The sequence below is a fragment of the Balaenoptera borealis genome (genome assembly GCF_965194805.1).
Source record: "Balaenoptera borealis genome assembly, chromosome: 7".
NCBI classification, from domain to species: Eukaryota; Metazoa; Chordata; class Mammalia; order Artiodactyla; family Balaenopteridae; genus Balaenoptera; species Balaenoptera borealis.
In genome coordinates, this window is record NC_138864.1 from 85,825,863 (window position 1) to 85,841,499 (window position 15,637).

A 15,637-nucleotide genomic window follows, 5' to 3' on the forward strand; every position below is an offset into this window, starting at 1 on the left:
CTTCTTTTAAACTCTAACATTGCATTCATATTGAATCTATCACATGTAATGCTAATTTAATGAATGGTTGTAATTTCTTTATAATATGTTATTAACCTTGTTCACAGTTTAGGGGGGAAAATAGTGATAAATAGCTTAGTGGAACACACATTAGTGGTCTTTGTGAGGCTATTAAAATTCCTATTAAAATGAGAACATTAAAATGTCAAAAGTCAAGTTCATAGGAAGAGTTAGTATGTAGACCCAATTTTTATTTTCCTCAGTCTTAATTAGTCTCCTGAATTATTTATTGGTATAACACTTGAATAATAGTTGAGAATTTGTGTAATTTTTCTGTGTTACATATTTAAAAATATTAGCCATTTAGCTCAACACATGTATCCTATTTGTTGATTTCCTCTGTTTTCTTAGGGCTTTAAATACATTTTATTTATTTATAACTAAGGTTTTAAACTTCGAATCTACTTGAATATTGCATTATTATTAGACACTAATTACTTTTCAAATGCTCAAATAAAAAAGAATATGAGGGAGAGAGTAATAAGAAAGAAGTTAGCTATTCTTTTATTCAATTAATTACCAATTATTAATTTTTAAGCATAGCCAAATAGTAGCATGTATCTCAAAAAATGGTGATAGTTTTATTTCTATAATGATATGAGAGAAAAGGCACAAAAATGATATTTAATGGCAAATTTACTATCCTGCAAGCTCTAGAAATCCATCTACCATTGTTTTTAAGTCAATATCTGTTGAAATCCTACTCTGAACATTTTTGTGTCTGTGCTCATAGCAAACATGTTGTATCATTTTTGAGTTAAGTTTGCAATAAAGATTAATAAGTTAGTGTTTCAGTTTTTCTGTAACAACAACAACAAAACCTTTTTCTGTGCATGAAGTGCATGCATAAAACGAGCGGAAGTTCCACAGACTTTTGGACTCTTCTGTTCTTACGTGTAAGTCTCTTGATGTTTCCTGTCTGCCTTTTTGACTACCTGTACAGCTGTTTTTCATGTGTTTTTCAGACTTGGAGAAAGACCAAGTATTTTTGACAGCTGTATGCTGAACTGCAGTGTATGCTTGGCCACAGGTCACGTTTGCATTTCTTCACTTGTATTTTTACTCGATGTGTAAAAGAAATACGAGCGTAGAGAGATTCAGAAAACATGTAGCATGCTGAGTAATGGTAGTCTTCTTCTCCACTTACTCTGCTACATAGATTCCACAGAAAGAAAAAGACAGCAGAGAAATGGAGGAAATGGTATTCAGAACTACCCTCCATGGGGCCCTTGTTGCTATAATAATGAATGATGGAAAATGCTCTGCGTCAGGCATGGTGGAAAGAACTGAGCACAGGGACACACACACACACACACACACACACACTGCTACAGACCATTTTAGTGAACAGACTGTAATTTAGTAAAGAAAAGTGTTAATCTAGCAGTCAGTTCAACATGTAATTGATTACCAATTTATGCATAATGTTAAAGCTTTGTCTATATGATATTTTAACACCAGGAAATGAGACACACTTTTTAATAAATATTCATTTCATGAGGCTGCCATAATGGAACTTTCCTGCCTCCACCCACCCATCCCCACAGGCACAAAATTTTTTCATTGCCTTTGAAAATGAAAAATACTGATTTCCAAAGTTCTTTCAAAATGATTTTGGTAGGTCCTTTGTCAGTTTGTTCCTAGATCTTGCAAATAGTGTTTCAAATCACAATGCTTATTTTTCTGTCATCATGGTTATGATTAATGAGATAAACATCCAGATTTTAAATTCTGATGAAATCTCCACCCTTCCTAGTTATTTCAACTTTAAAAGATAATTTTTCCCCTGTATTATTTAGGCATAATTTTTGAGGAAACATCACTTAGCTATTGTCATCTTTTCAATCTGTTGCTTTTACATTTCATGCCCTGGTGGTAAAACTTGATCCATTGCATTGGATCAAGTCTAATTGTCTCTGTATCTTTTTCTAATATGTTCTTTTTCTCTTGCAGAAATTTCCTCTGCTTTTACCTTTGATCTCTTTTCATTCTACTTATCCTTCTCAGTCTAGGTATCCTTCTCAACTGAGAGGTAGGATACATCCTACCTCTATCATGAAACTTTTCCTAGGAAGTTCACTGTAATGAGGCTCTTTGATTTTCTATAGTGCTTAGTCAGTTTCACATCATTTAGATTTTATATGTTAACTTATGTTATTTTAAAAAAATGGATCCAGTGTGGTAAAATGGAGTCAGATTCTGACTTGAGTACTAGCTGTCATTTTTTAATTCTTTGACATTAGACAAATTATTTAAGCTCTGTGGGTTTCAGTCTTCTCATGTGTAAAATGGGACTATTGTTATTAAAGATTATAGCTATATGCTGGATAAATGTTTAGTACAAAGGCGGGAATATAACAGGTGCTCAGTAAGTGGCAGTAGTAGTTATTTGCTGTTGTTCTATATTTCTTACAGCTCCTAATATAATACTGAGCATGTGGTAAAGACTCTTTGAGTATGGTTCATGGCTAGGTCATTTAAATAGCTCCTGAAATCCCATCGCTTTTATGAAGGCTTCCTGTTGGCTCTGTCCTATTAGAACTACAAAACTTTCATGGCTTCTCTGGACTGTTCTTTCTGTTCTCATTATCAGTAAGGGGAGCCTTTGGTATGTATTCTGAAGTGGCTTCCAATACAGTGATTTGAAGAATTTATTTATTTATTTTTGAGTAATGTTTTGGATTGATCCCTACATTTTTCTAATCGTCAGTGGCTGGGATTGTAATAAATAAAGCATTTTTCATGTACTTAAAATGCAGTATGTGAAATGCATAGAATAAAGTCTCAGCCAATCTGAGCTGCAGATGAATAAAGTATTTTGCCTAGCTTACTTCAGCTCAACAGACATTTATTAATGTACCTCCTATGTGCCAGGCATTTTCTAATTGTTGGATTTACAAAGATGAGTAAGATATACCTTCTTGCCGTTGAGTTTAAGCTAAGGTTAATGAGAGGCACAAAAATAGATAATTTCAATCAGTGATTAATTGTAAGATGAAGGTAAGGATGGGGCTCTGTGGGATCACAGATGGAGGGTAATTGAAGGGAAAGAGAAGATTTCTGGGAAGACATGAGCTTCAGTCTGTGATGTCTCTCAGAGGACAAATGGGTTGATCCACTTGATTCAGGGACAGAGAGCCAACTCAGCTTCAATATTTATGAGAATTTATTGCCTATAAAGTTCATGGATAGGTTTGGCTCCAAGTGAGGCTTGATGCACTTGCTTAAACAGTGTCTTCCATGGCCCTCTCTTAACTGCACCCTTGTAAAAGCCTAATGGCTTCTCTGATTCCAGACCTTATCCTTCTCACATATTACTCCCCGGGGGGAAGAGTAAGTTTTTCTTTAGTTTCAGCTCAGTTTAGGGATTTAGTTTCTTTCATTGGCTGTAAATTATAACCATCCCTTAACTAATCACTGTGACTAGTGGGATACTAATTAGTTTATATAAGTCAGGGCCTACCTACTCTCAAGCTTAGAATGAAGTCAGTCTCATTCAAGCCTCATGGCTAAAGATGGGAGGAGAGGGCAATGGATGACCAGGAGGCATCCAGCAAATGTTCACTATCCCAGGGGAAGAAAAGTGTAAGAATTTTTTTGGAAAGGAAATAATATAAGCAAAAGCAAGGAAGTATGCACCATTACGATGTGTGTGGGAAACAGCAAGTAGTTAAATATTAATACAACATTTAGTATGAGACTTAGAAAATAATTATAAAATAATAACGCGATGCAGTATTTAACACCTGCTGGATCTAGTTTCCGTACATTACTTAATTGAATTCTCACAACAGCTAACTAAGTTAGGTACACCATCTTGCAGATAAGGAAACTTGAGCCCAAATTCACAGCTAATAATTGGTTGAACTGGACTCAAACTCAGATTATCTGGCTCTAGAGGCAGCCCATGTGGACATTACAGTATATTAAGTATCTCCTCTATATTGCTAGAGTTTCAGGAAATAAGACTTCATATATCATGCTAAGGAGCCAAGTGTTCTCTGGGGCTCAAGTTTTTTTCAAGCTCTAGCTCTTTGTCATACCATGCGAAAGCAGTAGTTCTCAAACTTTAGCATGCATCAAGTAGCCTCTAGGGCTTGTTAAAACCTAGACTTGGGCCCTATCATCATAGTTTCTGATTCCATAGGTATAGAGTGGGACCCTAGGATTTGCATTTCTAAGAATTTCCTAGACAATGCTGATGCTGGTGGTCTGGGAGCCACACTTTGAGGACGACTTCTTTAAGGTCTTTGGGAGACTGGAAGATTTGTGGTTCAGAGACATTCAACATATTGAAATGAACTCAAAGTTTATTGTACTTCTGCTTGGAAGTATACATGCCTTGACCTCACATTCTTTAATAATACAAAGAGTATATTTTGGTTACAGTAATATCCTCCCCCATAGGTCAAGGTCATTGCATGTGTTTCATTGATTGGATTTCTTCTGTCTCTGATTCTTAACTTATTAAGATTAGATTTATTGCTCTCCTCCTAAGTCCTGCTCAATGTGCTAATGCTCAGTTCCCTCCTTGATGGTTAATAAAGTGCATTTGTATACTAAAGGAATATATTTGAACACTTTATGTTATTTGTTTACATTTTGATTGTGAAAAAATTTAAATATCAGAACAAGTAACATGAATGTCCATTTTTCCACCATTTAGAGTCAACAGTTGTAAATGTATACACATGTATACACACACTTTTTTTTTTTTTGATGAACCATTTGAAAGTAAGTTACAGATCTTATGCCACTTCACTCATAACTATTGCAGAACACATTTCCTGATAAGAACATTCTCATATGTAATCACAATACCATAATCACACTTAAGAAAATTAACAATAATTCCTAATGTTGTCTAACATGCAGTCACATTCCAGTTTCCCCAGTTGTCCCAATGTCTTCTATATCTGGTTGTTTTTTGGTATCAGGATCCAATCAAGTGAAATTAAATTTTAAGAGTCAGTAAAGCTGGATGGATCTTTATGCTCAGATAAGTTCTGTGTTATTTAAGATATAAGTTTCATTGCTTTAATAAAGACCAAACTTAATTAAGGAAGATGTTTATTTCTGTCAGATTTAACCACCTGGAGATAAAGTGGTCCAGGACTGGTAGGCAGCTTTGTTGTTCTCAATATGTGGCTTCTATCTTTGAGGCCAAGATAGCTGTTCCAGCCCTACCATCATGCTGGGAAGAGGGGAAGGGAGTGCATACTCAGCCCTTTTAAGGGTAAGTCTGGGTGTTGCACATATCACCCTGCTCCCATCTCATTGGCGAGAAAGTACTCATATGATGTATCTGTCACAGAGGCCTGGAGATACAGGCTTTATTCTAACTGGATGGCCATGAGTCTAGTGATAATTCAAGTACCAAAAGAAAGAATGGCTCTTAGGGGGAGCAGTTAGCATCTCGGCCACAAGTTTGTTTTTGCAAATGACTAAACTATACTAAACTGTATTAAATCCATTTAATAGCTACTAGTACATTGTAATATGCCATTTCTCTTTTTGAGATATATAGGGCTAGTAATTGCTTCTAAGCTGAGCCCTGACTGTTATTCTTTTTTGAATTATTGGATATATATTTTATAGATGTCCTGTTGCCTTCTTTTTTGTTGGGGCATAGCTGTCACTGCTCACAGCTATCAGTGTTTTCATACCTTTTCTAATTTGCTATTTTCTTTTCTCTGGGCTGGGGAAGCAGGTAATGATAACCGTCATAATGATGCTATGATTTATTGTGTTTTATGTGTGCTACACAGTGTTAGAGACTATTAAATCTTATCTGTAACTTTGGAGCTCTTAGGCAAATATACTCATTTTATAAATGAGGAGGCTGAAGCTCCTAGAATATCAGTAACTAGTTTATGAGAACTGCAACTGTTCGAACCATAATTAGAATAAGAATCGATGCCCTGAGTGAGACCTGGGAATCCTACCTGTAAAAAGTTTGCATAATTTTCATTACAAAGACTTTGCAGCATCTATTTTGACTATTTAGAGGAATATTTATACTTTTTCATTTTTGCTTGGTACAGACAGGAGGATTGCTATATAGTTAAATTCTGGATAGATGAGGTACTCTTTGTCTAAATATATCTCTGTGAATACACTTGTACAACATGCATATACATACAGCATCCATACAAACTCATATCTTGTTTTATGAAAACTTTAATAAGCATAGTAGATAAAGAATAGATTAAAAAATCTTAAAACAATGACTGAAAAACCTACTATGCCTTATAAAAGAATTTGAGCTTTGAGGGAATACTCTTCAAAACAGCATTAACATGAACAATCCCTTTCTCTCTAGCAATCCCAGAGTGGTTCAGATGTGTATTTTGTGAATATATGCTAAGACAATATTCAACCTGAAACATCTCTCAGACTATTTAAAGTTGTTAAATTTATTGAATCAATTAAGATGGGGTAGAGTATGTTGCAGTAATAAGCACCCCAAAGATCTCAGTTTGTTTTCTTTTTAAAAAAACTCCTTTGGCAACATATTTTGATTTTTAAAAATTGCCCTTATATCCATACTCAGATACAATAATAAGACTACCATCCATTTCTATGCAATTTAATTTCTTTTTGAGCAAAGTATTCTTTAAATTTCAAAATTTAGGGATAACTGTATTGGCACTGATATCCAAGGTAAAATGGAATAGTTACTACAGGACTTACTGTATGTGGTAAGTATGGGTTAGAGATGACAAATTAATTAGAAGATTGACCTTTTGTTTATTCTCTTAATGAGTAGCTTAATTTTTCTTTGACATAGTTCTTCCCTATATAATAGATTATAAGATACACTAATCGCACTAGCAGAACGTGAAAAGTTATAGCCACTAGATCTTTCTCAGATTAGGGATACTATACTGCACCATAGAAATCATCATCATTATCATCATCTCAGTATGTTTTAAGAACTGTGAATTTTGTAGTTAATGTTTACAGACTAATAGTAGAAGACACTTCAAAATCAATCGATAGTTTAGGGCAATCAGTGACTAGTATTTTTCGGTATTAGTCATTTTTCTCTCCCAACAGTGCTCAACACTGTGATTTGTATAAAACTGGTGCTTAATACATGTCTATGGATTTGGTCTGCTGTGTTTGACTGATGTCTAAGTCATTTGAAAGTATGGGGCTGACATACTATGAAGAAGAGAAGGCGTCATGCAGAACAGTTTGTATTTCTGATTTTGGAAAAAATGATATCTTGCAAAGAGTCATGATTGTTCTCAGGTATGCTCTTGAGCTACAGATTTTAGCTCAAATAAATGAAAATAAATGTATTTAAAACTATAGACATGAATAATGAAAAAACTGGGAAATGTATAGATAGTGATATACAATAATCTGATAGCTTCATCAGTTTGCGATTTAAAATTTAAACTGCCCATTTTGTCCCTTGGGGAAAAAATTAACTGACATATTTGTGGTGAATAGGGATAAAATCATTACATTCATAAAAAGAATAAGTTACCTAATTTCCTCTAATTCTTCTTTAGGTCGCGATTTAATTTGTATCCAGTCTATGGATGGAATGCTGATGGTGTTTGAGCAGGAAAGCTATGCTTTTGGGAGATTTCTCCCTGGTTCTCTTTTACCTGGCCCTCTTGCTTACAGTTCCCGTACAGATTCCTTCATTACTGTTTCATCCTGCCGACAAGTGGAAAGTTACAAGTAAGTTTGGATCTTGAATCTTTGGAATCATGGTTTTTTAAGTGTATGCTGCTGATAATTTCTTATCCACAAAGAGCTTGAATATTGCAAATGAAAAAGAGAGTGGTTTCTCTGATAAAATGTAATTGTGGTGACTTAGAGGATATCATTTACATATCATAAAACATTTGAAAGGCAGTATAGTGCAGAGATTGAGAGGAAGGATTTGGAGAGAGGCACACCTGGGTTGGAGTCCTGATTTTGCTACTCACAGCTGTTTGATGGTCAGTCTCCTTATCCTGAATGTAAAGGAGGTAATAACATCTATTTCGACAAATTTGTTAAAAGAATTAAGTGTATGTCAAGTTACCACCCCATAGAAAATGCTCAATAATTATTGCGATTGTTCCTTGAATTATAAATAATAAAACACAGTCTGAGTGAAAAAAAGCCAGGTACAAATACATATATAGAATGATTTTATAACAAAAAAAGAATGTATATGATATAGGAAGAATACTGGCAAGAAATACAAGTGTTTTTATGAATGTTTTTAAAAGAACGGTTTACAGAAGTGAAGTATGAAAATGACCCTATGAAAACAGCTTATACTTTTTGCTAGAAATTCATATTGATTTCGGTGAATTGTGTTTCAGAGAGACCGTTTTCTCCTCTACCAGCTAAATTTCAATAAAGATTATGGTTTTGAGTTTTTGGAGGCTGTGTTTTTTATTGGAAGGGAGAGTGGGAAAAAAAGTAGAAATCCATTCTGGGAAAAGAAATAGACTTGGAGAATTATAATATTTTCAGTAACTTTATTGTTGTTATCTTACTGATGGCAGCATTTAGAACTTTAAACATCTAAGCAGCACTTCATTATAGCCTTTCAGTATTATTTTTGGCCACCTGATTTTTCCCAAGGCAGGAAGAAAATATAAATTCATCAGGCAACAGATGTAAATTTTTGCCTTCAAGTTTTATTATTGTGTATATTGCAAGTTAATGTAGTTTTCTCTTAATGAGTGGCAATCTACATTCTGAGAATTATTGTTCAGGCATCTAGGATTTAAAACTCTGAAAATAAGCAAATGTTTGTGACTAAGCAGAAGTTAACTGATGGAGGTAGTGTATCATTATGTCATATTCCTCCTACAACTCCTATGGTGCTTGTCCAAAGGAGATGAATGAGTTGTGGCATTGCTACTGATAATAAATAAAATATCATAATTATTATGAGACGCTGAGAAAAATATCTGTATAATTCATTCAGTCCTGCCAAAACTTAAGCAATATTGAGAAGATCTGCTTTGCAGCTTTCCACCCAGTTCTTGCCAAGTAGAGTGATACTAGCAGTGTTACACTGGGGTCATGATACAAAGATGTGAATGTTCCATGACTTACTCTTTGAAATATGGGAATAGGAATTAATTTGGTAATAATTCCAGGAGTGATTGGATGAGAAAACAATGTGTAGGTTTCCTTAACATGAAGGTTTAATCTCACAGAAACTCATACTGTTTTAACTGTGGTAATTCTCCAACATACTGATCTATTAAATTCATCTCCATCTAAGACTAAAAAAATGCACACTTTATTTATTATGTGGATCTTTTAAAATGGTAAAAATGCATGGGATATGTGATTATTGTGAAATGATGACAATCAAGAGGGTTTATAACATTGAGTAGTATGTTGTATTTATATATACTTTCAACTTTAATAGATTAAATGGTAATCACAGGTGTAATTTAGGATGGGAGAAAGCATGAAATCTGTAGGTTTGGTGTTCGGAGGCTTCATTAAATCTATTTATAATCAGTTAAAAATATAATCAGTTAATAGAAAAGGATTTTAAGACATAATTCATTTTCATTTTTGATATTGATGTTTAATTACTTTAAAAACAGATCAATTATGTTCAAGTAGGAACTAGAGAAGTCTATGAGTCTCAAACTTTAGTGTGCATAAGAATCATCTGAGCATCCTTTTATGAAATGCACATTTGCAGATTCTTAATCCCCAACCCCTTAGATTTTGATTTAGTAGGTTTGGGGAAAAGACCCAGAAATCATCACAAATACATACTCCAGGTGATTCTAATTCAGGACATACTTTGAGTGTTGTTTTTCTTTTGAAGTGAGAGAATTTTTTTTTTTTTTTTTTGGTAGAGGAGGGGCTTAGGGCCATTCCCTTGGCCACGTTTGTACAAACTTTGGATCATCTTTTATTCTCTTTTTCTTTCCTTTGCTTGTCAGAATTATTTAGTCAGTAAATCGTGACCTTTCTACCTTTTTTTTTTTTTTTTTTTCTCTTATTCAGCCGTTGCTTCCCATTCGCATTGGCATTCAGACCTTTATCTTTTCACTTGGATTTCTGTTTTTTTTTTTTTAACCTCTAATCTAAACTTTGAAGGGCCTTTCTCATAGCTATTCTTTTAAAACACCTCTTTAAGCCAGAATAATTTTTGTTGTCCATTAAAAAATCTAAATCTTCTCATACGACATTCAGTGCTCTTTATGCTCCAGTCCCATTTTACCTCTGTTAAGTGGACTTTCAGATTTGGAAGGGACTTTTAAAATTAACTGGTTTAAATATCCTCCTTTTTTTTAACCTCCTAGATATATTATTGCCCAACACACTGATTGTTGCCCAATATCATATTTGCTTTTTGTGTTGTGCTAAAATGTTCCAGAGTGTCTTGCATTATCAGGTTCCTGAGAGCAGAATCTGTTTTAAATACCTGTTCACTAAAGGAATAATTCAGTTCATTGGTTCAGTCATTCATTCAGCAAACATTTTTCAAGAGGCTTCTCTGTGCCACACACTGTGCAAAGCACTGGAGATGCAAAGCCAGATAAGACCTGTCTCTTGTCCTCCAACAGTATGCCAGCAAGTGGGGAGGTAGCAAGTCAATCAGCTACTTCAGTTCATTGTGATACTGGCTATGGCAGCACTGTGCACAGGAAACTGAGGAGCCTAGAGGTGATACCTTTAAATAAGAGTTGAATGTAAGGAGGCTCCCTGAAGAAGTATACTTGCCAGGAGTTTTATCTTTCTCCCCTGTTTGCTATACACTTTCCCCTGTACCCCTACAGTGGCTCCTAATATTAATACATTGCTAAGTAGACAATAGTCTTTAAATCAGTATTTTAAAATCTGTTTGTTGAATTTAATGGATAGTATTTGAAAAAGAGGATTGTGTTCTTCACTAGCCTTAGGCTCTTGCCAAACTGAAATATTTGGTGTTATTCATATATAGTCAGAGCTTCTCTCTTTCTCTCTCCTCTTTTGCTCATGATGTACTCTGTCTGAAATGCTCTTCCTTCCTTTTCTGTGAATGAAAATTAGGTCTGGAAGCCTCCCTGCTCCCCATTCAGATCTTGACTGACATAGCTGTCAGTAACAACTCCTTCTTCTCAATTCACAGCGTAATTTTTCACTGTGTTCCATAAGCACTATTCATGCTTTCACTGATATGACATATTTACTTGTTTTTCTCCTTGACTAGGCTAAATGTTCCTTGATGGCAGGGATTTTATATCCCCTGAAGTGCCTAGCATTGTACCTTGTTGAAAGTAGATGTTTAACAAGATCTTAATGAAGGAATGAAAAGTTTGAGTAAACCTTCTATTTTGTTACTGGCATCTTTCAATGAAAATGATTCTCCCAGGCATAATCAAGAATGCTTTAGCTATAGTTGGAATGAATGTAGTAATGCTCTGTATCCAGAGCTTCCAATTCTAGTAGAGTTCTGCAGGTTAAATATCAAAGTTCCCAAATCTCCTGGTACACTTTGAGGTGACAACTATTTTTCATTGGAAAATAAATGATTTTGGAGGGTTTACTTTTGTGTTCTGTGACACCTCAATCCATATTTTAGTTACTTGCTGCTGTTTTTACGATGTGATACAGAGGAGCACTAAATTATATGGTTGAGTTTGTCATTGGTGCTCCACAGGACCTGTTAAGCATTTGTGGCTATTGGTTCAAAAAGTACCACTGTTCACCTGGACTTGCTGTATTTGTGATTAGTGCCCTTTCTGTTCTGAAAAACACATATGACACTCTTTCATTAAATCTTTTTACATTGGACCTGATTATTCTTTCAGCAGTTTCAACAAGGGAATTTTATTCTTTAGCTTACTTATATCACGTAACACCTGAGCGATAAGAAAAAAAAAAATCCAAGTGTTTTCTTTATTTCAGAAATTCCAAGTCTGCTTGGAATTGTTTGGTTTTGGAAACAGATTTCCATGTACATTATTGGTCACAGTTAAGAGAATTTAAGGAAGAATCATAAAATAAATGCTATTGTAAGTTTGTCATCATCTAAATTTACTGTCAGTTACGTTTAGTAATAAAATACTCTTCTGAGTTGTCTTCTGGGAAGAGAATTGGTCTGGGTTTAGAAATCAGGAGTCAATTTTGGCTGTGTCTGTGCCTGCTGTTTTGATGTTAATGAGGCCACTTTAGGGGTTCACTTATGGCTCACATGAAATAATAACTCTTTTTAGTTATATAAGAAGCTTCAAACAGCTCAAAATCTTTGGATATTTGCAACAATCTCATGAATATCCGTATCATCCTCTGGTAAGTTGGTGTCTGCATGAAATGAATGGCCTATGTAATTAATTGCCCGAGGTTAGATCCATTTGCAGGACCAGCTCTGGACTGATGTTCTAGTCACTAGTGCATACTAATTTCTGTTACCATGAACCAGAAAGAGTAAAGCAATCTTATTTGGAGGTTGGACTATGAGGTCTAATTATTTGGTGCTTTTGGAGAGTTAGGGATTTTGAAGGTCAGTCTCAGATGGTATGGAGATATTTGCTGCAGCTGCCTACAGGATTTTTTAGCATGATTTTACAAGGCCGAGATCTTCAGCCTCCTACCATTTTTTGTCTCATTTCCCATGACTCATTCCTCTCCACCATGCATCTCTCCTAAACTCCTGCCATGGCCTTTCATGTCTCTTTTACTGCTGCATGCCTTTGCATGTGCTGTTTGCTTTGCCATAATGCCTTTTACTTCTTTAACAGCATGATGAGTTTTCACTCATTCTTCAAAACCTAGCTTTCTCCTCCTGAACTGATACCAAGAACATATATATTTCCTCCACCCCAATTACCTGTTCCTGCGATCATATTCCCTTGGTACTTATATGCATACCTTCTATTAGCACAGGGCACTCTGAGTTACACTTGTTTGTATATGAATCGTCACAACTACTTTGGAAGGTCCTGGTGGATATAGGTCATGTAGTAGTTTTTCCCCTTGTTATTGCTTATATGAGATCCCTACTATATGTTTATTGAATGAATGAACTTTATATACATTAAGCTTTCTTATTAACTGTAATTTTCATGAATGCATTGCAAAATCTATCTTAATTCATAGTCATTCTACATTCACTGAAAATTGGAGGCTTTTTACAAATTAAGTATTGCTGATTGAGATAGAAGGCTTTAAGAGTTGGTATATGACATTTGAATACCAGTGTAAATTTCAGTGCTTGTTTAGATATTCTGCATTGCCTTTATTCATTCAGGTCCCTGATGTTTACACTATCAGACATCTTTCTCTTAGACAATATGAAATGTCTGAATATATCTATCTACTAATTTTCCTCTTAGCTATCAAAGAGCAATGTAAGAAGTTTTGATTCAATAAGAGGGAAAGGCTTAATTATTTGTTGAGATGTTTTTGTTAACCTTCTAATACCTTTTCTCTGCCAAGTGTTACCTTTTGGAGAGCCTTCCCTATCTCCCCTATGTAACTAGATATGCACCAACAATAAAAGTAAGAAACTTCAAAAAAAAAAAAAAAAAAAAAGAGGGAAAGGAATCTATGAGCCTAAAATTTCTTCATTTTGAGTAGGATTATTACTCTAACAATATACCATAAATTAGTGCGAGTAAGGGAATTTAAACTTTATTGTCTAAATTAATAATTTCTAAATTGAATGGTATTTATAAATTGTTTTTAAGAATGATTTGAGCTAAATGTTACTATTTTTTAATTTTTAACTTTTAAAAAATTTATTTTATTGAAATATAATTGATTTACAATGTTGTGTTAAATGTTACTATTGAAATAAAAGCTTTAAAATACTTATAGAAAGTTATAATGTCCATTATTGAGAACTTATTACATACTAGATAAATTACTAGGTGATTTATCTCTATGTATATATAAATCTGTATCTGTCTATGTGTTTGTCAATCTGTCAATCAATAATTGGGCACCTAGTATATACCAGATACTGTACTAGGCACTAAATTATTTTTTAATTCTTTTAACAATGCTTAAGTTCGAGATTATTATTCCCATTTTATAGATAAGACAGAGTGATTAATTTAAAAAATTTTTCTCAACTTGTTAATGGTTTAGCTGGGAATTAAACTCAGGTGTTCTGGGATCCATAGATAATCTATTAATAATGTCTACTATTTCTACTACTACTTTTTTGGGGGGGTTGCAACAAGTCGTCTGGTTGCTTTGCATTATTTGCATTTTTTTCTGTTTTGTGTTTTGGTGCTGGATCTTTCTTGAGTATTGTTATTTGTCACATAAAATTCTAATGGAGATGCTTTGATATTTGGCAGAGCTATTTTTCCAACATTGAATTTTGGGACATATGGTTATAATTTCTTTACTATTGCAGTTTTACATAGTCTTAAGCCACAGTATCATTCAGTATGAATTCATTACTAAATTTTACAATTTTTAAAATCAAGGAAAAAGTTATTCATAAGGTTTGTAGATAATGTGCATTTAAAAATTATAGCTATACTGAGATTATGTGTTTTTAAAGTTTAAAATAAATTACACTTTTTAACTATAAAGTCACTTACAATTATTCCATATCTTTTAAACAGATACCAAGTACTTGCTTTTGCAACGGATGCAGATAAAAGACAAGAGACTGAACAGCAAAAACTTGGTTCTGGAAAAAGACTAGTTGTAAGGCCTTTTAAAAATATATGAAAATTTTAGTAATGTTATATCTAATTAAAGATGTTCGTGTAGAATAAGAATTCCTGGGAATAAAAATTTAAAAAACATATATTTTAGCCATTTCTCTTTTCTGTGTTAAAGTTATGTCAATGATCAAAGAATTTAGTTGGCTATTATTGAGCAATGGAGATACATGCCTAGTCATGGTCATAATATAGCAGATTATAGAGTTGTACCACTAGAATGATAGATATCCAGATGCAGTCACTTTTAACTGAAGTGATTATAAACTAACAAAATAAAAATAGAAAAATTAAAAATTCCTTTAATAGGCAAAAAAGTTGCTACTAGTAGGCATGTGATGAAATACATAAGTAAAAGATGAAAAAATTTTCACAGCCTACAAAGATAAAGTTAACTCAAAGACAAACGTGGACGTTTGATAACTTGAAAAAGTAGTTTGAAGAAAAATTGTTTGAATTTTATGGTTTCTGGTCTTACATTTAGGTCTTTAATCCACTCTGAGTATATTTTTCTATGAGGTGTGGCGAAATGTTCTAATCTTATTCTTTCACATGTAGCTGCTCAGTTTTCCCAGCACCACTTATTGAAGAGACTGTCTTTTCTCCATGGTATATTCTTGCCTCTTTTGTCATAGATTAATTGACCATAGGTGTGTGGGTTTATATCTGGGCTCTCTATTCTTTTCCATTGAACTATGTGTCTATTTTTGTGCCAGTACCATGCTGTTTTAATTACAACAGCTTTGTAGTGTAGTCTGAACTCAGGGACTTACTTCCAGCTTTGTTCTTTTTCTCAGGATTTCTTTGGCAATTCAGAGTCTTTTGTAGTTCCATATAAATTTTAGGATTATTTGTTCTAGTTCTGTGAAATATATCGTGGGCATTTTAATAGGGATTGCATTAAATCTGTAGATTGCTTT

The 15,637-nt window shown here is 33.9% G+C and overlaps 1 protein-coding gene and 1 pseudogene across 13 annotated transcripts in view; one reads left to right on the forward strand and one right to left on the reverse strand.

The window, feature by feature from the left end:
• The window catches only part of LOC309632218 (small ribosomal subunit protein eS6 pseudogene), a 260,166-nt pseudogene that overhangs the window by 236,207 nt on the left and 8,322 nt on the right, over nt 1-15,637 (reverse strand). The gene's annotated exons all lie outside the window — the stretch shown is intronic.
• BBS9 (Bardet-Biedl syndrome 9) overlaps nt 1-15,637 on the forward strand; it is a 480,217-nt gene that overhangs the window by 100,916 nt on the left and 363,664 nt on the right. For all 12 annotated transcript variants that reach the window (XR_014246785.1, XR_014246786.1, XR_014246787.1 and 9 more), the window contains exons 9-10: nt 7,584-7,758; nt 14,616-14,700. Coding sequence is in view for 7 of the 12 variants with exons in the window: in XM_082399436.1 (XP_082255562.1) it covers nt 7,584-7,758; nt 14,616-14,700 (260 nt within the window). In the remaining 5 variants the exon portion in view is untranslated. The remainder of the gene's footprint in view (nt 1-7,583; nt 7,759-14,615; nt 14,701-15,637) is intronic.